The 22,119-nt window shown below is 30.9% G+C and overlaps 2 protein-coding genes across 14 annotated transcripts in view; one reads left to right on the forward strand and one right to left on the reverse strand.

The window, feature by feature from the left end:
* Positions 1-22,119, forward strand: part of LOC146995541 (E3 ubiquitin-protein ligase HECTD1-like) — a 308,521-nt gene that overhangs the window by 105,075 nt on the left and 181,327 nt on the right. The window lies entirely within an intron of this gene.
* LOC146995543 (cullin-5-like) overlaps positions 1-22,119 on the reverse strand; it is a 153,774-nt gene that overhangs the window by 33,789 nt on the left and 97,866 nt on the right. For 4 of the 13 annotated variants that reach the window (XM_085824311.1, XM_085824306.1, XM_085824312.1 and 1 more), the window contains one exon: positions 13,740-13,839. The exons of 2 other annotated variants lie outside the window; for them this stretch is intronic. In XM_085824311.1, coding sequence (XP_085680437.1) covers positions 13,740-13,839 — 100 coding nt within the window. Of the gene's footprint in view, positions 1-2,342; positions 2,622-9,626; positions 10,663-13,739; positions 13,840-14,072; positions 15,961-19,700; positions 19,777-19,926; positions 20,346-21,655; positions 21,909-22,119 lie in introns of those variants that run through there. 7 more of the 13 variants (XM_085824318.1, XM_085824316.1, XM_085824313.1 and 4 more) reach the window with 7 other exon arrangements.

Genomic DNA, 22,119 nt, shown 5'->3' on the forward strand with positions numbered 1-22,119 from the left:
TAGTTTCAATTAGTTGTTTTCAGCTTTAAAAATATTTAAAAAATTTTAATTAGTTATTTTCAACTAATAATTGTATCGCCATTAGCAAAAATTATGCATTACTATCAAAAACATAGGTTTAAACCAAATACTTAATTGTCTATTGAAGCTTCAAAATGTATTTCCGAACTTCACTTTTTCTCAGCTAGCGTTACCGATTTTGCCCTTGGCGACCTAAAATCGAAATGGAGCCAACAGATTTCCCGCGAAATCGATAACAGACCCTCTGCAGAAATAAACTCATAATCCCGATATCCCATACATATAGTATGTGCAAAAGAGAATAAACTCCGTAGAAGGTGATAAAAAATTAATTTATGGCTTAATTGAAACAAACACAGAAATTAAGCTAAGCAAAACCGTGTAAAAACAAATTGAAATGATAAAACGAAACTTAATTTTAATGTGAATTTTCAGTGCTGACTCTCCCATTCTAGAAATTTCAATTTGTTTCAGACAAAGACCACATTTAAGGATTGCCATCCATCAATATCCAGTCTTTGTAGTCAGCTTGATGAAGCCACAGTTTATTGAAAATGCACTTTCCAGGCATCTCGTTCCTATTGGCGTCGGAAGGGTTGTGGCCTTCCAGGTTGGAATTGCTCTAGTTTTGGCAAATATTTTCAGAATCTCCCCCCTCCCTTTTTTTTTCTCGAGCACCTTCATCATCACTTTCGCCTCTTAAAGAACTTCCAGCTTCACGCTTTCGTCACAGTCTGCCTAAATTTATGGATAACACCTGTTTCGAAAGATTGCGTGAATAGCCAATCAGACACCGATACTTTCGTTCGGGTAGCTAATTGTTTTTTTTAATCGTTTGCAATGCAAATCCGCCAACAGATTAGTTAAGAGCTGTGTAATTTTAATTCCATATTCATGAGAAATCGTAATTCACACTTAGAATGGCAATCATTAGAAATAATAAGAAATGTCAAATGAGCAAAATTAAGGATCGTTTATTCCTTTTGGCCAAAATTAAGGACTTTTAAGGACCGTACGAACCCTGTTCTTTAACAAAATACCAACCTGCTAAATATATGTATGCATTTATGTATCATTACAGTATGCGGTGGCATAAAATTTATACAAAATAATTAGGGAAAGACTTTTTGATCAACATCTACAAAAACATAAATATCTACACTTATGAGTACAAGCATACTTAGAGGTAACAAAAAGTGGAATACGCAATATTTTTCTTCCATTCTAAGATACCATTATTTTATCACACCTCTCTTTAACTTCAGTATCACTATCAAGGGAGGAGGGGAAGATTTTTCATTTTAATAAAATAAAATAAATGAAATAACAAAATTCAAACACATCTAGCAAACATTTCTTTCTTAAATTATGTTTGATTTATTAATGACAATATATCTGTTTAAGATTAGGAAAAATCTATTACTCAAAGATGCTTTCCATTTTTAAAGACATCCATATGGGGGAAAAACATGCATCTTAAAATCAGAGAAATATGAAATTATGCCTAGCTTCTTTTCCCCAAGTACAAAATACTATCCCATGAGAACTTAAAAAGAACACAAGATTCTTTTGATCATTTCAACATGACATCATAAAGAATATCATCTCGGATGAATCACAGATAGATGTGTATTACACTCTAAGAGGAGAAAAAAAACTGAATATTCAGTTCTTTTCTTGGATTTGAAGCAAAACCTTTTGGCATATACAGTCAGCCTCTACTAATAAAAGAAATGATTAATTCTGCATGGTTAATAATTCATGGTAAATATGTAAATGACAAATGCAGTTCTGGTTCTTTTCAGCACTCAAATGCAGACAATTCCTCCTGCATTATTAAATGTGGTCAAAAGATTTATTAAGAAAGGTATATTATTCGCTGGATACTTTATTGCAATTACATTCCCCTTAATGCTAAGAATGTCCTTGAAAAGTATCACAATTTTTTATAAAGCATCAAAGCAATAGGTCTGAGTATTTAAAAAAAAATAACAACATTATATGTATATTAAATAAATGAATAAATATACAAAGCGAAAAACAGTTCAAGCCTAAATATAATTACATATATACATATATGTAAGAAAAATAATGAATATGTAAAAGATTAAATTATTTATGTTTTATTTATTTAAAGAAAAATAAATCCTGGTGCACCACAAAGTATTACACGAGACATGCAAATCGTAAGTAAAAAAGGCAAAATTGTAAGTAATAACATCAGTTTTCAATAATACAATGAAATCATACACAAAGAGGAAAAAAAACACACAAAAAAAAGTAAATACAAAAGTATAAAAATGTATAAAGAAATCTTTTACAATGTTTAAAATAAAAGTCAACAAAATCGTTGAAAGCTCAGTAGGCCAAAAAGATTAAATTAGCAACGTAAATTTCCCTTCTCTATTCTAAAAATAGTAACCCCTCTCTGTACTGCGTCATTTCGAGACTATTCTATGCCATATGATTCTTACGTAATTATGATGATGTAAATGGAACTAAAACTCAGCCAGCCAATAATAATTTTACAGCAATATTGACTGTCCAATCAGAATGCTTTGAAAACCAAAACTAGCTCAGTTTGACTTAGATTTCATCCTGAACATTACGCACTTGCTTTCTATGCTTTGGCCTGGCCACACTGCAGACTGTCTGCTTTTTCTTTCTTATTGCAAATTTATCTAAAATGTAAAATCTCTTGGAATAGGTACAATCAATGTGCCAACTTGATTTTCACCGCAACATGTTTGCTAAAATAAAAAATGAAGATTTAAACCTGCATTCGCCTCCAATTTCCTAGTCATTATGGATCAGCACTTCTACGCTATATTATGAGCACAAGGAAAAGCCGGAACACTGTCGAATTGTGCTTAGATCCATATTGAACAAGAATTTTGATTGCATAGTATCTAAAGAACTTGGCAGTCGTGGCAATTTTAATTCCATTTTCATTTGCAATTGATAATTTGTTGCCACAATCACTTGGCACTCTAGTCGTGGCTTTCCACAGAAGATTTACATTTTTGATATTGTTGAGATGGAAAGCAAGCCAGCGAAATTACATCTTAGCAGAGTAGAGAGCAAAGCTGAAGTGCATAGTTATGCAAGATGGAAGCACACGAAGAGAAAAGTTTTGGTTTGCAATTCGGTGATTGGCAAGAGGCATCTGCATTAAGGATTACGTAAGATCGCATGATTAATTTAAATGATGCAGTTTCGACTTAAGTGCTATTTTTAGGACAGATAGATGAAGTTTCCAAATGAAATAGAAAATAAAAGAGGTTATAGTGAATTAAATTTAGAAGTTTGCTTTCATATTTTTTTATCTTACATATATATATATTTATTATACCTTATATAGATATATATATGTAAGATATAATAAAATATGATGGCTACTACACTGAGAAATAATTGGCAGCCTCAGAATGACTATTCTAAATTTGGTGTTCATCCCCTAAGTTCATCTTTTCTCCCAAATTTGAGATCTCTCCAAGATCATATGACCGTTATATAAACGGCTTGCAAAGAGAACTAAAACCTAAAATTAACCAATTGTGCTTGGCTGTACATATATGTACCTGCCTAATATAAATGCTGCTTCGCGTGCAATTATGTCATTCATTTTCATAACTTCTCTTGCACTGCAAAACCTCTGTGCTGCTATGCATAATTGTCCTCCTTTGTTCCTGATCTAAGATGACATAGTATGGTGTCAACCTATGTACACTGCGCAAAAAAAAAAAAAAAAAAAAAAAAAAAGGGGGGGGGACAGTTCTATATCTGCCTTTTCGGCTGAGCCGATTCACAAAATTCAAATTGTGTTCTTCATGTCTCAAAAGCGCGACTTAGGATATATATTACATTTATATATACAGTAGACTCCCGATTATTCGTAGGCGAATTATGCACAGAGCGGATTATCCGCGCATGACATAAAGTTTCCCCCCCCCCCAAGCGTAAAGCAAAGAAAATAAAAATGTTCACAAAACTGAGTGAAATGTTAAATTTACTAAACATCGTGCTTATTTATGGCAAAAATATCCCAGGCCTTCTCGGAACCTTACCCTCGGCCCCTATGATGAGTAAGTGATTACTCACCCTTGCAGTGCTCGCTTCACCACCCTTTCTCATCTTAATCTTACTGACACATCCACTTCCTTTCACTCGGCATTGTTAGTTTAAGCCTAATAGTGTTTGCGAACCAGTCCGAGTTAAATTTCTTTTGATGCGTCTTTTGGCTAGTTGACTCGTTCTAAGTAGCGACATGGAATTCGAGAAATTGAACTTCATTGGGAGAAACTTAGTGGTGAATAACAAGCAGCCGACGATTTCCACCATGAATTTGAAGAATTTGTTTTAAAAGAACAGCTATCTTTTGAACATATTTACAATGCCGACAAATCGGGACTTTTGTGGAAATATCTTCCCACTCACACTTTAGCATCTGAAAGTGAAAGTAAAGCAGCGGGTCATAAAAGCAGCAAGGAAAGGATCACTATCATGTCTTAATGTAATGCTACCGGTGAACATAAACTTAGACTTTTTGTCATTGGAAAGTAAAAAAAAAAAAAAAAAAGAGAGAGATCTTTTAAAGCCACAAGGATAGAAAATTTGCCCATTGATTAATTTAACCCCCCCGATATAATGTAAACAGTTCCGGGTGGTGAGAACATCGATGCTGAAAACATTAACGAGTGGTTGGAGTGTGACGTCAACGAACCTGACTTCGAACACTTGATAGATGATGAAATTGTGAAGACGGATTACTGAGCTATTTGGAAGAACAAGACGACACAGAGTTGGCCAAGAAACTTATGCTACGAAAAATGCAATCTCAGATCAAGAGAAAATGCTTCCAACAAAGCACTTTTCTGTTTTCATTAACAAAATGCATTTTAGGTTAGTTTTGAGTGATATACTAAAATATTAAGCATTAGTTAAACATTTCCTGCTGTTTATTTTCCGTTTTATTGTACATAAAACAATTTTTCAAAGTTGGAATGACTGTTTTCTCTTTTGCTATACCCGGTTTTAGCTTTTTTCGGATTATGCGCGATTTTTGTTATCCGCGGCGGCCGCACCACCCTATTCTGCGGATAATCAGGAGTGAACTGTAGCTCTATTCTAACACAGTTATTTTGACACAAAATTGGACTTTTTCTGAAATAACATACCAATTTTTTTCCATATTTCGATTCTACGACTCAAATTATGCCTAAATATGAAATTTTGTTAAATTTGTTGGGAAATTTACAGAGAAATTCACAAATTTATGTTTGTGCTTTTTTTTTTTTTTTTTTTTTTTCAGTTTGCAGGAAGAATAGTTTACTTGACGAACTTCTTAATATATGGTAACCTATTTTCCTTTCCCTTGAGCGGAAGAAAGTCACAATCGTTCCTTTTTTCAAATAATGTTCTTTATATTATATATTTAATTATAACTGTTATTACTTCAAGTAATTTTTTCTTTTCGAATTTCATTTTAATTGTTTAAGTTGCATGGTTTCTTTCGAATAACTGTTTTAAAAATTTCTATTTACCCATTCGATTTGGGTAGTTTCAATAAAAGGTGCATCATTTATTTTCTTCAGATAATTTTCTTTGTAATTTTTTTTTTTTTTTTTTTTCCTTCTTTGCCATAGTTGTTGTTTTAGGTAATTTTTAAATTTTCAGACTTTTATTTTAATTGTTTGTGTTGCACTGTCTTTTCAGATAATTATTTTAAAATTTTCTATTTATTCATTCGAACTGAGCATTTTAAATATATTTATTAATATAAATTTTTCAGGATTTTATTTTATTTATTTAAATTGCATTTCTTTTGAAAGAATAGACTACGATGCATCTGAAAAGTGAATATATTAAAAGAGAAAATACAGTAAAGCACAGTTAACACGCCTTTCAATGTTCCGTTTAGAAAAGATATATAAATGAGAAGGAAGTATAATCGAGATTTTAACTTAGGGTGACTTGCATATATTGCTTTAAATAGCTTTAACATTGTGCACATTGCTTTACACAATTTTATCATCCTAAATTTAGTTTCTTAAAATGTTATTCATACCTTAGTCAAATATTTTATTTTTGAAATTGCAAGAATCAAATATATCATACGATAAAAAAGTTTTAAATAAAAAAAAATACTAATTTAATTTTTTCCCCCTTAATGGCTTGCTTTTTTTCTTCAGGCATTCTGCAAGTATATACAAAACCGTCCAACTTTTCGAAACACCTTGGTATTTCTGACGCCAAATTCTCCTTCAAATTTTTGCTTATTTTATTTTCTTCTTTCCTTCTACATTTATTTTTAGTGCTCACACAAGAAAATTAAGATTTTTCAATTGTTACACTTCCATAAATTTTGCATTCTTGTCAAATTTTTTAAAATATCAATTACATCAATTGCGTTTCCAGCTGAAGACACTTTTTCATTTTCTAGACATTTTAACTATAAATAAAGTTTAAAGCAAAGTCCAAAGTATAAATATTTTAATTAAAAGATTTTTTGCTAAATGACAAAGAAATAAAATACTCGAGCAGTGTTTATTCTGCACCACCGAGAGACTGATTATTATATTGGCTGCAAACAAACTAAATCATATTAAAGATCATGTTTTTTATACAATTAGTAGAATTATTTACTTAAAATATTCTTTCTAAGAGAATTAATGTAAAAATTTATATATATATTAAACTGGGACATGACCCAAACTGTCAACGTCCTGTTGCTTAAAAACATTGTGAAAATAAACATTAAACGAACTTTTTCAGTTTTAGACAATTCAATTTAAATGCACTTAAAGTAAAGTAGCAGACAATAACATGGTAAAGGTAAAAATTTACTAAAAACACAAATATTTTTTAAAAAAGGAAGAAATTAAAAAGAAAGTTAAAATTTTGAATAATATCCATAATTTTAAGAAAGTAGCTTTTCATATAGTATTAATAAATATTTATTACGAATCTTTGAGGGAAAAAATTTCATATAATTAGTTCTCCGTAAAACTTTATTTGAAATTTAAGGTTAAAAATAGCTGTGGCAATTCACTATAACAAAAAATCCATAAACCACATTTGGCGTTAGAAAATGTTGAATAAAAAAACTCTAATTTTTTGTAGATATGCTTAGCTTGGATAACTACACCTACTTTAAGATGGTGGTAAAATTTTATGGGTTATAATTCAAAATTTTTTTTCAAAAAATTTATAAAAATTATTTAAAAATACAAATTTTAAAAATAAATCATAAAAAATGGGTGAATTTTATTTGGAATGAACCTAAATTTCGAAACGAGAAAGGAAAAATCAAAAAAGTTTAATAAAAAAAGAGATATTAATAAATATATATCAAATGTAATTAACGTTAAGGAGCTAAAATTTTGAGAGCTAATTTTTTTAAAAACTACTCATACGATTTTTACAAAATTTTGCAGACTGGCATAATTTGAGCTGTAGAATTGAAATACGGAAAAAAATTGGTATGTTATTTCAAAAAAGTGTGATTTTGTGTCAAAATACCTATGTTAGAATAGTGCCATATATAAATCTAATACATATCCTAAGTCACGCTTTCAAGACATGAAAAACACAATATGAATTTTGTCAATTGGCACAGTGGAACAAGAGTTATAGAACTGTCCCACCCTTTTTTTGTGCAGTGCACATAAAAATTACTGTTGCTAACTATGATATAGAACTATCTTGTGTACACAAAAAACAATTGGATGTGCATTATCATGGAATAAAATTATGGTTTTTAAGTGGCCACATCCGCATTCGAGCATCACCTTTTTAACTAGGCAGTTAAGCCTCTCCAATGCAAATCTGTTGCAACCTTTCTTTCTTCAAATCAAAATATCACATATATACATACAAAAAATAAGAATTTTACATTCAAACTCACATACAATTTATATTTTAGCCTTCCTCTCGAAAAACAAAAAGAAAAATGAACTACAGTCAAAAGTCGTTAATTCGGACACCCATAATCCGGAATGATCTATAATCCGGACCTCAAAGCTACAAACTTTCTGTGCATGCGTCGCATTGACGCATGCGCGTAAGACCTTTACGGCTGCGAATATGCTTGTGCGCGTATGCAAAATATGTTTACGAGTGCGCGTTTAATGTACAATGGACAGTATAAGCTAAGCTAAAATTATCTATTTCAGTTAATGTTGCACATTGCGTTGTTCCTTAATCTTCAAATTGGATCCGGCTTATTATTTTTTGCAGACTATTAGAGCAATTTTATAAAAGTAAGCTTGAACTTTCGATTATGTGAAATAGAATTTCTAATATATATTTATTAATATGTAAAGGATCTACAAAGCGAAAGTATGTTTCGAAGTTCATTAAACAAAAAGTGGAATTGCTGCAAAAAATGGATAAAGGCATATCCTTTATTTATCTAAACTTTAACGTTTATTTATCTAAACTTTGTTTATCTTTAATGCCAGGGTGTGCAATGAATTGGAAGTTGATCTGTCAGCACTATCCTTATCTTCAGGGCAGATGTTTTTATTTTATTTGGCTTATAATTCCTTATTAAATGTAGTATTTCATCTCGATGTACTCCGTCTTTCATATGATTTAAATCAAATTCCTCGTTATTATAATTCGCTTCCGATAGCAAAGAAAGTGACAGAGGTTATTGAAAACGGAAAAATTTCGATTCATAAATTAGTCAGTAGACACAGCAATTACAGGACTTGAACAATGGAACTTTATAACTGAACAAGAAATTATGTCTGTTTATAGAATTAAAGAGAATGTATTATCACATAAAAAACGAAGCAACTTAAACAACTTACATTAAAAGAAATGTTTAATAAAGTAAACAAATAAATGTTAAGCTGCTTTTTTTTTTTTTTATTTTTTTTTTTTTTTTTATTTTGATACCCTTTAGATCATAATTGTTCTTTATTTCATAAATTACGGTTTCATATTTTTAATTTTATAATTTCTGCATGCCATCTTGCCAGATTTAAACTGATGATCTATAATCCGGAAAAATCGATGATCCGGAATCGCCGAAGTCCCGACGAGTCCGGATTAACGACTTTTGACTATTAATAACACATAACCATAGACAGCAGCTTGAAGAGAAATTAGTAAATGAGAAAAATTTCATAATTAAGATATTCATAAAATAAAGAATAAAGAATTCAAATACATTACGAATCAAGACTGGAAACAAAAGAGAATATTCAGTAATAAAGCGAATATTATCAAAAAGAATTTGCAGCTGTTAAGGCAATTTCAACATTATGAAGTGATTTTAAATCTTGAGATTATACAGTTTTTCAAAAACCTATAATTCCTACATATGTAACTAAAATACAAATAGTTCACTGCAGAGCTTGGTTTTGCAGCCATAAGCCAAACAGAAAGCAATTTTTGTATTCTTTAATGAACATAAAATAAACTAAAACAAAAAGAAAGGTTTTATTTTGATAATATAAAAATTCAAATTTTTTTTTTTAGTTAATGCATTTTCAAAAAGATGAAAATTAAATTCAAAAATCAATATCGTTTATTTAATAGGGAAAAATTTACTCACAAAAATAATCAGATACTTTAAGTAATAGCAAAAAATTTACATTGTTTTTGCTTCTTAGCCTTTCATGAGATCACCTTTACACTTGATCACTTCATTTAATCTTTGGTCGCCCAAACGGTATAGTGGTTAGGGAAGCCCACTACGGTACCGAAGGGCCCGGGTTCTCCGGGAAGTCCAACCTCTCTTTGGAGTAGGCTCTCGAAAGCATTGTTCCATGTAATATGAATAAGACAACAACAACATTTAATCTTTGTGGCATTGATTTTACGAGTTTTCTGTTATTTTTTGGAGTATTTTTATGCCACTCCTCTTGGATTACTGCTATGAAAATATGCTCAATTTTCAATTTTTGTTTCTAGTTCCTTCCAAATATGTTCAATAGGATTCCATTCTGGCGATTGGAATACTGCCTTAATTACTTTTGGACACTTATATAACAGCCAGAGTCTAATTGTGCACAGTATGCTTTGGATCATTGCCCTGGTAGAATTTGAAACTATTTTGAACAGTAAGTTTTTGTGCTGACGATGCCAAATTTCACTTCAAGATGTCAAGGTACTTATACTGATCCATAATACCATCCATAAACTCTATACTACCAACACTGGAATGTGGCATAGATTCTCCATACCATAACTCATACTCCTTCATGTTTAATACTTGCTACTAAGTTTTGCTTTCGAAACTCTTCTTTGAGTTTCCTACACACCAGCACTTGTCCAACTGAGCAAAAAATGTTAATTTGCTTTCATCAGCAAACAACACTTTTTTCCAGCAGTCAGGTGTCTTTTGTTTCATCAATTTTGTGAAAGCGAGTTGAAATTTTCGATTTTTTCTTTAACCAATATAAAATTTTCTTCTTGCTACTCGCTTCTACCTACAACTACCATGATACTGCTCCAATACCAATACTCTACAATACCAATGCTCCAATAATACTATCCTACAAATTGCATTACTCTTCTTACAGTTTATGGATTTACACATATTCCATATAATTCAAGAAGTTCCGCAACAAGTTTAGGAGCACTCAGTCTTGATTCCTTTTAATATTCCTTAGAATAAAATGCTTCATTCTATAAGAATAAGATAACTTAAATGGTCGTCCAGGTTTATATATATATATATATATATATATATATATATATAAGTAAATAGGCAATTTTTCTAATAAATTTCCCTTTCTTTTGATGGAAATCAATAACTAATCTGTGAGTTTCTAACAATGTTCCCTTTCACTGCAAGAATACATTAAAATAACCACTGCAAGAAAAACTAAAATAACAAACATTTTCTAAAAAGAAAATTTGAATTAAAATAGCAAATGATTTTTAGATTTTTGCCTAGTTTCTTTATTCTAATTCCATAAAATACTGTTTTTTATTTATTACAAACAATTTTAGTTAGAAATTATGAAAATGCCCGATTAATTTTGTGATATCTTATTTCCCCATTTCAGCCTAAAATGCTATAAATCCTTTGAGAATATATAGTCAATAAAATGGAAAACACACAGAAGTTCTTGTCACTCAATAATACTCCCTAACTTTTGAAAATATCTGCACAACTCTTAAACATCCCAAACATAATTTCACAGATATAATTTCATTTGAAAATAAAATTTTACAGTTGTCTCTCAAACATAAGGACACTAAAATTAAATAAAATTTGATCAGGAAATTGCTAAAAACAAAATCTGCAGCTTGATGAAATATATGGCAGTAAAAATAGCAAAAGCAAAACATTTAATTTTTTTAATTTACTATTTAATTTTTTCAAATTAATTTAGTACAAAAACAGAGCTAAGAAAATATGAATTCAAAGGGAATATTTTTTAATATTTTATTTAAAAGCTTTTCTCCTATTACTTACAAAAATTTATAGTCACCGATAATTTTTGTGAGACACTGTATGAAAAAATTAACATGAAACACAGTTTAACAGTTTTAGTTTACTTCAGTTTTCTAAAACTGAATACATGAATACATCAAAACTGATAATATTGACATTCATAAATTAATGGGAAAGAAAAACATTATTTGATACATATACAGATAATCCTACTTTATATCACTTTTTTCACAAAAAAAGTCTTCCATACCACATTTTTCAATTTATGAAAGAAATCTAAAGAGATTTGGGGGTTTCATGAGAAAAAAGAAAAATGTAAAAATAACATTTGCTGCTTCTTTCAAAGCATCAGCTGGAGAAAAATATAGCTTCGACTGCAAAAAAATATGCAAGTATACAGAGTTTTGTCTACCATTTTGATGATCTATGATAGATTTAATCATTCTAATGCTGTCATACTTCCAAGTCTGTAATACGAGCTATCAAATACTGACTTTTAGCTTTGAGGCACATAGATAATTGAGCCACAGTCATGTTGACCTGGTGAATAAAAATGACAATTTTTTCTCTGTCCACCAATATTTCCTAATTATTACAACCTCTGCTATTTAAACTGTGCCTAAATTATTGCCAAACAAAGAGCAGCCCTAACCATTCTGAATTTTAGTCCACCTGCTATGAAAAGAGGTTTGAGTAGAACTGCTGCTTTGGCACAATCCATTAACTTGAGGGATAATAGATTTAAAGTTGTAAGTTTAAGCATTTATATGGAGAAATTCTTGGGATCAGTAAATGTTTTTGTGTCTACATTCAAAAGAATCATGGAAATATACTAGTTACAGACTGCATATGAGATGTAAATATGTTTGTTGCACACGTTCTTAATTTTTTCTTGATTAAGACTCATTGATAATTATCTGTGCACTGCTTAAATAAGGGGGATCAACAAGGAAGTACCCTTTTACCACAGTACCCTGTATTGCCTACCAGTTCCCCTTTTGACTAGTGATGAGTCGGTACTACCGAACCGGGTATTTTGTAACGGGTACTGAAAATCGGTACATCCAAGTACCTGTTACTTCAGTACCGAAATCGGTACTTTTCGGTATTCGTTACTTTTGTACCGAAACGGGTACTTTTTGGTATTCGTTACTTCTGTACCAAAACGGGTACTTTTCGGTATTCGTTACTTCTGTACCGAAACGGATACTTTTCGGTATTCGTTACTTCTGTACCGAAACGGGTGCTTTTCGGTATTCATTACTTCTGTACCGAAACGGGTGCTTTTCGGTATTCGTTACTTTGTAACGAAAATATGCATCTCTTCTCAGTATTTCGGTATTCGTTAATGGAGGATCGATGAGGGTTCAGCTCACTTCGGTTTTGGTACGAGGACAGTAGTATCTGGTTGTATTTGTGAAATGGTGATATGCGCTCCTCTTGTCCATGAATAGTCTGCTCCTCAGACACTTCCGTAGTTGATATGTTTTCTGATATTCAAAATCTTACTCCGTACAGATAAAATCAAACACGTGGTGACGTGGCAGAGTTCCTTCAGTGCACAAAATCGTTATCAGTACTCCAAATCGTTACTAGGGCACTTCGGTACTCCAAATCGTTACTAGGGTACTTTGGTACTCCAAATTGTTACTAGGGTACTCCAGTACAGCAAACCGTTACTAGGGTACTATGGTACAGCAAACCGTTACTCCGGTATTTCGTTACTTCGGTTCTCCAAATCGTTACTTGGGTATTCGGTACTTGAAAAAGTAATGGTTACTTGAGTAACGGGTACTTGTCTGTACCCGTTACTCTCGTACCGGGTACAAGAATGTACCGAAGTTGCCCATCACTACTTTTGACACAGCTTAATTCAAGGTTGTCATTGCTATTATCTCTAAACTCCTATATTTTTAGCTACCGTCCCAGTTCAGTTTACATGTTATTTCTGTTTATTTTGACTCTGCATACTATTCTTATTTTTAGCACTAATTTAAATTAACTTAGTTGATATTACTTAACAGTTCTTTTAAGGCCTCAAAAGTATACAAAATTTGGTCATACAATGATTGATAATTACCTTTACACTATACGCCTTTTTACATCAAGTATGATTGAACAAAATTGCTCTATTTTCATAAAACAGATAAAGGCTGTATATAATCCTTACCATATTAACTTTGCTTAATAGTTTTCTCAAAAAGCTAATTACAGATACCTTTATGCAATAAAAAAACTATACAAAATATTAAACATTAGTCAAAATTTTATACCAGAAAAAAAATATGAAGCTATTACTTACAGATTGAGCTTGTGGAGTAAAATCTAGGATATGCTCCTGCAAACTCTGATACAATTTTAATGCACTGTTATCTTTACCAAGGCAAACATTATGTACCAACCTATAGAATAAAAAATTTTTTAAAAATTAAAAAATTTTAAAAAATCTACCTCAGTAATTATTATTTTAGCTCAAACCAATACAGTTTAATATTTCCAATCTGTACATCATTCCATTAAGTACACCTAAACATGCAAAATTCAAGTCATTTACTTTAATGTGTATTATATATAGATGATGCTTGTTATGACAACTATAAGTAGTATTTTATAAACTGGTGTAAAACATCCTTACCTGATGAAAATATAATCAATTCCTTTCATTACATCATAGCTGGTAATTTCAAAATATGAAAAAGCGGAGAATCTTGCAGAAAACCAGGAGTTGCCAAGAAGTGGTGTTCTTTTTTTTTTTTTTTTTTTTTTTTTTTCTGGGCAGCAATGTCATTTCAAAATAACTCCATATTAATTCAAAATTTTTTTGTAATATACTATTGTGATTGACTATTGAGCTATTTATAATGTGTTTCTGGTGTAAAATATATTAATATTTAATTAGATATTCTACATTTTATATTCTTTGGCTACTTCAGTTTTATATTTTTGTAATGTGAGAAGATCCTGAGCAAGGCAGAATTTTATTTAATGACGTACTTTTTCAGTAGGATGAAAATAAAATGAATAATTAATGTTCATACTACAGTCAAAAGTCGTTAATCCGGACTCGTCGGGACTTCGGCGATTCCGGATTATCGATTTTTCCAGATCATAGATCATCAGTTTAAATCTGGTAAGATGGCATGCAGAAATTACAAAATTAAAAATATGAAACCATAATTTATGAAATAAAGAACAATTATGATCTAAAGGGTATCAAAATTTACAAAAAGAAAAAGCTTAATATTTATTTGTTTACTTTATTAAACATTTCCTTCAATGTAAGTTGCTTCGTTTCATGTGATAATACTTTCTCTTTAATTCTATTAAACAGACATAATTTCTTGTTTAGTTACAAAGTTCCGCTGTTCAAGTCCTATAATTGCTGTGTTGAGAATACCGACTAATTTGTCAATCGAAATGCTTTCGTTTTCAATAACCTCTGGGTCACTTTCTTCACTATCGGAAGCGAATTATAATGACGCGAATTATAATGACGAGGAACTTGATTTAAATCATATCAAAGACCGAGATGAAATACTACACTTAGTACGGAATTATAAACCAAATAAAATAAAAACATCTGCTCTGAAGATAAGGATAGTGCTGACAGATCAACTTCCAATCCCCAGCGTGAAATTGATAAACAGATTTCGGATTTCAAAACATACTTTCGCTTTGTAGATACAAATTACATATTAGTAAATATATATCGGAAATTCTATTTGACATAATCTTTCTAATCTATCATAATCTAATAATGACGTTTCTGCCCCCCCCCTCTGCCGCAGAGCAGTGTGAAATTGATAAACAGATTTCGGATTTCAAAACATACTTTCGCTTTGTAGTAAATATATATCGGAAATTCTATTTGACATAATCGAAAGTTCAAGCTTACTTTTATAAAATTGCTCTAACAGTCTGCAAAAAATAATAAGCCAGATACGATTCGAAGATTAAGGAACAACACAATCTGCAACATTAACTGAATTAGATAACTTTAGCTTAGCGTATAACTCCGTTACACATTAAACGCGCATGCGCACAAACATATTCGCAGTGCAAGGGTCTTATGCGCTCCCGTAAACGCCTGTGCGCATGCGTGAACGCGACGCATGCGCAGAAAGTTTGTAGCTTTGAGGTCCGGATTATGGGTGTCCGAATTAACGACTTTTGACTGTATTATGTAAACAAACTTACTATATGTGAATAAATTAAAATATCATTTTTTCATGTAAAATAAATTAAACATAAATATTAACTGATTAAATGTTGCTCGAATCACGATGAAAAGTTCTGTAAATACCTACAGCAAATTAAGACAAATCAAATAAAATTTAATAGGAAAAGTTATGCTGAAAATCATTAGAAGTGAAAGAATGGAATTAGCCCAATTTCAGTTTCCTTTACCTAATAAACTGCATTTATTGGCAGGAAATGTTTTACTTTGTAAAAGATAAAAATTTGAAATCAGGAGATATAATGAAAAATTAGGAATTTCCTTCTAAAATTGGAAGTTGGTAATTATGTAATACAGGGTATCCAGGAATTCTTTCCCTGCTTATAAATATTCATAACACATAAAATATGACATAAAGACACATACTTTTTTACCTTGAATTGCATGTAACATATTCAAGTTTTTGTGTACTTTTGTGTGTGTAGTAAGTTTTGTGTAAATTTATACATGTGGTTCTTTCATTGCCCAAAGGATATCCAGGTGATATTTCAATTCCATCCTTGTGTTGGTCAACATTACATGAGGGATGGATGTTATGACTTCAGTAATTCTGCATTGTAATACTACAATACAGGCATGAAAGCGCATGTTGGCAAAAAAAGCTGAATAACGCGCGGACACAAAATTACACAAAAACTAATTGCGCACGCGCGACCTCAAAAAAAAAACACATTTTAATATAAAAAGTATTAAACATATACATATAATTAAACTAAAATAATACTTGTACTTACTATTTTGCTATTAATTTTATCTTGTAAAAAAAAATTAATAAATCACCAAGAGATTGTAATGAATTAACCTTCTTTAAGATGCTATTTATGTAACTTAATTTAACAGTTGATACATGAATACTGTACACAGCATTACAACACACTAATATACATATTTATGTTATATATTACTGCCCATTTTCAGGCAATAACAAGTTTTAGAGATAATATATAACTGTTACTATAGCTCTCAATTATCTTCAATAAACAGTACTTTGTATAACACCAGAAAAAGTAGTCATATGAGATAATATAGTTACAAAATAACATATAGTTAAAGGAGGAATACAAAAAATAGCTATTTTGTCTCAGTCTCACTCGATCCTGATTAAAAATTTTTAGGGAAAAAGCTTTTTCTTTTTTGCTACTTTTGCAGCCAACTTTTTTAATTTCCGTTTGCGAGTTTGTCTCGATTTCTTTTCAGCAGCTTTCATACAATCCATTGATACTTTTTTATTTTCTTCTTTATTTTCTGCAATGTTTAATTGCTTTTTTTTTTTTTTTTTTTAGATTCTCGCTCCTCCTTTTTAATCTCTAGCTCTTCTTTGTACAGTTTATGAGCATTCCTTAAATTTTTACATGGAGTTTTGTGTACTGGAGAATGCATGTGGTTATCCTTATGTCCGACAGATGGCACCAGCACTGATGGCTGAAATTATTGAAGTCAGCTCTTGTTTTACGGTTGGTTGCTCTTCTTTGATTCGATATCCTGCGCATCTAGTTCCGCCTTTCCACATAAGCCCCACCTACTTCGTCTTGATGTGAAACAACGTATTTCGTGATCTCAGCTCAGGCAAACTCGAAAAGTTCGCAACAAGGAGTGCCCACGTTTGATCGCTAACCCAGCGTAATATTATACGATGGCATGATGTAAAGTTTTTTTACAAAGAAAAGAGGAAGAAAGAGAGCATGTCCTGTATTTACCTCCCCACACAACACTACGCCGGTCGCGATTTTTCAACGGTTCTGCATCGATCTCAGAAACAGCCTGGGTGATGTTCAAAAAAGCGGAATTACGCGAAAACACAGAAAACTTTGATACCTGTACAATATCATTCACTGGTGTCTAGTAAACCTGGTCCTTGACATAACCGCAAAGGAAGAAATTCAGTGGTGTTGTCTGGTGATCGTGAAGGCCAGTTTATGGAACTATCCTAATAGGCATGGATATCTAACCACCACTAAATTAACGCACTATCTTGTGGAAAATTAAGTCCAGAATATCCCAAATCTGTGGCACAATAAGTAATTGCAATATATTGCGATAGGTATTGACTGTGATCATCTTTTGACTGAAGACACAGGTTCCATGATTTAATTGTGCATAAAATCGCACCACACATTCAGCTTGTGGCTGTTTCTGATGGTCTCCAACATAGTGTGAAGAATCTCGCATCCCCAGATTCTAGCATTGTGTCACTTGACACCACCATTCAAATGAAATGTGGCCTCATCTGAGAAAAGGACACATTTCAGATAGTCAATATTTTTTTCAATCTCACACAGCTTGGCAACAGCAAAGTCATAATGAGCAAGGCAATCAATCCAACAAACAAAGTAACAGTAAGCATGTACACCAAAACTTGAATATGTTACATGCAATTCAATATAAAAAATATTTGTCAATGTGTTACATTTTGTGCTTTATGAATATTTGTAATCAGAAAAAGAATTTTGGGACATATTGTATAGTGATCACTCGGTACAGTTCAAAAGCATGACAATGTAATAATAATAAATTAAATAAATAATAAATGAATAATTTATGCTAACATAACTTATTAACACAAATTTTGTAAAGTTTGAAGGCAACCCACATAGGTTCCTATTTTTGAAGTAACAAATTCTTCAGAATTTTTCTGCGCCTTCAAGAAGATGAAACAATGTCATCTTTCTTGAAATTTATAGTTTAATATAAAATTTAAGCAAATTGAGATATCTTTACCAAGTTTTTATTTTTAATTCCAGTAAAATTTTATTTTTAATTTAACCACTTAATTCTTTAATTATAAAGCATACAAAATCTGTAAGTAAAGCAATACGAGTATGTTTAAAACAGAATTCTAGATCTTGAAGAAGAATTAAATTTTGATTAATCTTTAGTTGTATCACACTGCTGATAATGGTTAAAAATATATAACATGTCATAGCTTTCAACCCTGAACATGAAAATTCAGGAGGTTTTTCAGACCCGAAATTGGGTGTTTCTGGAAGTTTTCCGCATTGTATGGTAGCACCTTTTCAAACGAACTTCAAACTGGCCTTGAAGACCCTTTATAATGGTTATTCAACTATTTATAATGATTCTGATGTAAAACATATTAATATTAGTTGGTAAGTTAAATTAAAATTTACTTTTTACTTGCCTTTTTAGTATTATTTATGTATTTTTTTATAAATAGCATCTAGTTTCTTTTTGATTTATTTGCATAATTTGTGCCAGGGAAGTTTTTTTTACGCAAGAGTTTCTAAATTACTTTGGTTTTCTACTCTTAATTGACTTTAGTTATCCTAGTCTTTACTTGCTAATTTCTCTAAATTCCACTTGTTTAAATTTCTTTTTAGTAATTCACAATTTTTGGTTTTGAATTTTTCTTTTACCCTTGCCTACATGAATGACGAAACATGAATTGAATAACTGAAGAGTTAGGTTTGGAGGCAACTTCGCCTTGATAAGTCTGTCTCCTGCCTGCTCAACAATTATTCACTTATGCATTTTTATAAATTTTTAGGATTAAAAAAAAATTATTGGAATTATATATTATACATTTATTATATATTCATAGATTTTGATACTTGCACTTGATTTACATATGCTCTCAGAATTTAATGATATTGTAGATTATTATAACATAGCAATAATTAATCATTTATTTGTAATTCAAGTTCATTTAAAATTTAATCAACTTTAAATTTGCTTTTTACGAATAGAGAATGTTTTTTAAAATTTAATATTTAATTAGATCTTCTAAACTTTAAATTAGATATTCTAAATTTTATGTCCTTTGGCTCTAATTTAATTTTGTAATTTTCTTACACTTTTATACTAAAAAAAATCTTGAGTAGAGAAGGAAGAGTTTAATTTAGTGCAGTACTTTCAAATGTGACAAATATTATATTAAATAATATACATACAGTTGTGTAGATAAACACAGTACTGTACTATTCACTGAAGTAAAACAAAATGAAATATAAATACTACCTAATTAAACATAGGCTGAATTTTCATAAAAGGTTCGATACTTACACTTACCTGGTGCAATTTAATGATTTTTTTTGTAAGTAAAAAGATAAGTTACTTGATGAGTGCAAGATTGTAGTTTTTGCACCTGTTTTTAAAAAGATTTCCAAACTATCAATATTTATTTTAAGTTGGCAAGCATTATCAACAAATGAGCATGTAAGCCTATTTTAGCAATTTAAAATGCAAATTTTAATTATTAAATGAGGATTATGTGATGCATTAAAAAACACATTACATTCATCTCCAGATCTTTCCGTAATTTTTTAGCATTCTTCTTCCAAGTACACAGTGCTCTGTTTTCACTTTAAAAAAATCAGAGAATTCCAGAGGCGGGAGGGCTGTGTGATCACCGAGGCAAGCGGCAGCACGATCGCTGCGCTCCGTAAAAAAGTGAAAATTTTTCCTTTCCTCTTGGTGATTATCAATTAAATTTCTTTGAAAAATTTTTTATTTTTCCTCTACAAAACCTATATCATTCCAATGAATTTCGGCTCCGATGTTGACGAGAATAAAACAGCGGACAATGTAAGGATATACTTCAAAAGACTGGAATTTTAAGATAAGTACTTTTCTTTCATCTAAACTAAATCAAATTTCTATAAATAAGTGCCTTTAAATCAATAAATCTTAATTTTTCATCAGTTTAAAGCATTAAAAAATACTTGAAATTGCCATTGCTTGTGGCTTCCTTTGTGTATCAACTCGAAACAGACGCCAGCATTATCAGTTCACCTCTGTCAACACTTACAAAGCCCTTAAGGAATCTCGAGAGAGGGAAAATTTGGGGATGAGAGGGATAATTTGGGCATCGCGCTATTTCCCTCTCGGATCTTCTGGATTCTCTTTTCTTTCTAGATCGCTTGAATATAGTTTCGCCTTTAAATAATATTATACCTCACCGATTTTTCTCATACTGTTCTTTGCTATCTGTTAAATGTCCATATGTAAGGGATGGTTTATTCTTCACCGCCTTAAATAAATTTTTAGAACTATGAGCTTATATAAATAACAGTGTGCCTCATTGTGTTATATTAACATTATTTAACTAGTAATAAATTATGATAGTAGAATAATTAATCTTGTAATAAATTATGATAGTTAAATTAATAAATACTGTTTAATTTGTGTTTTTAATACATATACTCAGTTATTTACACACATAAATATATATATATATATTTTTTATTTTATTTTTTTATTTATTTATTTTTTTTTGGGTGTATGCGGTTGTGGTCTTGTATTGTATATGGTTCTATGTTGTTAGTCTGCTGCTGCTTTTTGAAAAATGTATGAAAATGTTGAGAATGAAAGTAGCATAAGTTACTTTGGTTAAATTAATATATACTTTTGTTTGACGACCTTTGTTGATATCTCAGGATGCAAGCATACATATTACTTTATATTCCATGCTAAATACCTTGATACGAAGCATTTTAACACCGTCAATATTTTTTTTTTCCCCAGTAACACATCTATTCACCATTACCAAACACACTCACTACACAAACACACCTGTGAGACACTATTTATTGTAAATGAAGACAGTTTCTTCTCCTTTTAACTACACTCATGGACACAATCGTATTTTAGGATATTTTCTACTTCTTTTCGTTTTCTTTCTATAGGCCTTTTTTTTTTTTTTTTTTTTTTTTTTTTTTTTTTTTTTTTTTTCTTTTTCCCTCTATTATTTTTGGGCCATTTATTTAAAATTTTATTTTGTCCCATCTTTTCTTTCTGGCCTTTTGAACTCGTACAAGATGTACGAAGTTCCTTTTTACTCTCCTCAAATACGAAATTGCCCCTCTTTCTTTATACCTTTCCTCGCACCTATGCTTGATTTTTCGCCCATCGGTGCAGAAAGACTTAGCGGGTGCAAAACAAGACATCTGTCTACTTTGTCTGTCTGTCTGTCAGAATTCCAGAGGCTCGGCATTGCGCAAACCTCAGCAATACTGGCTACCTACCAAAATGTGTCTCCTCACTGTTCCCTTTAGAGGTTTTGTATCAAAATTCTGTATTTCTGCAGAAATTTTACTGCAGTTTCTTCCACTGCTGACAAATCCCACAAAAGCTATTGGATTTTGAAATACATTAAGAATACATACAAAAATGGAGACATTTCTTGACTGAAAGATTGTTATGAGCAGGGTTGCCTGAAGAATAGCTATGCACATGATTCCTAGAGTTTGCAACATTCGGAAAATTTGGTGACTTCTAAGAAGACAGTTGCAATAACACATACATACCAAAAGTTTTATACATACCATGTCTACAGAGATAAATCAGATAAAAAAAAAAATTATTATGAAAAAGCATGCTGAAATTCACTACAGGTGGCAGAATCAAATTTTCACACTTTTAAGTTTCATTAATTCAATGAAGTTCATTTATTCATGGGGGGAAAAACTTTTCTTAATAAAAGTTTAAA

This window comes from Stegodyphus dumicola, chromosome 9 (assembly GCF_044657685.1).
Source record: "Stegodyphus dumicola isolate Sdum_Otavi_A_Nest chromosome 9, ASM4465768v1".
Taxonomy (NCBI): Eukaryota; Metazoa; Arthropoda; class Arachnida; order Araneae; family Eresidae; genus Stegodyphus; species Stegodyphus dumicola.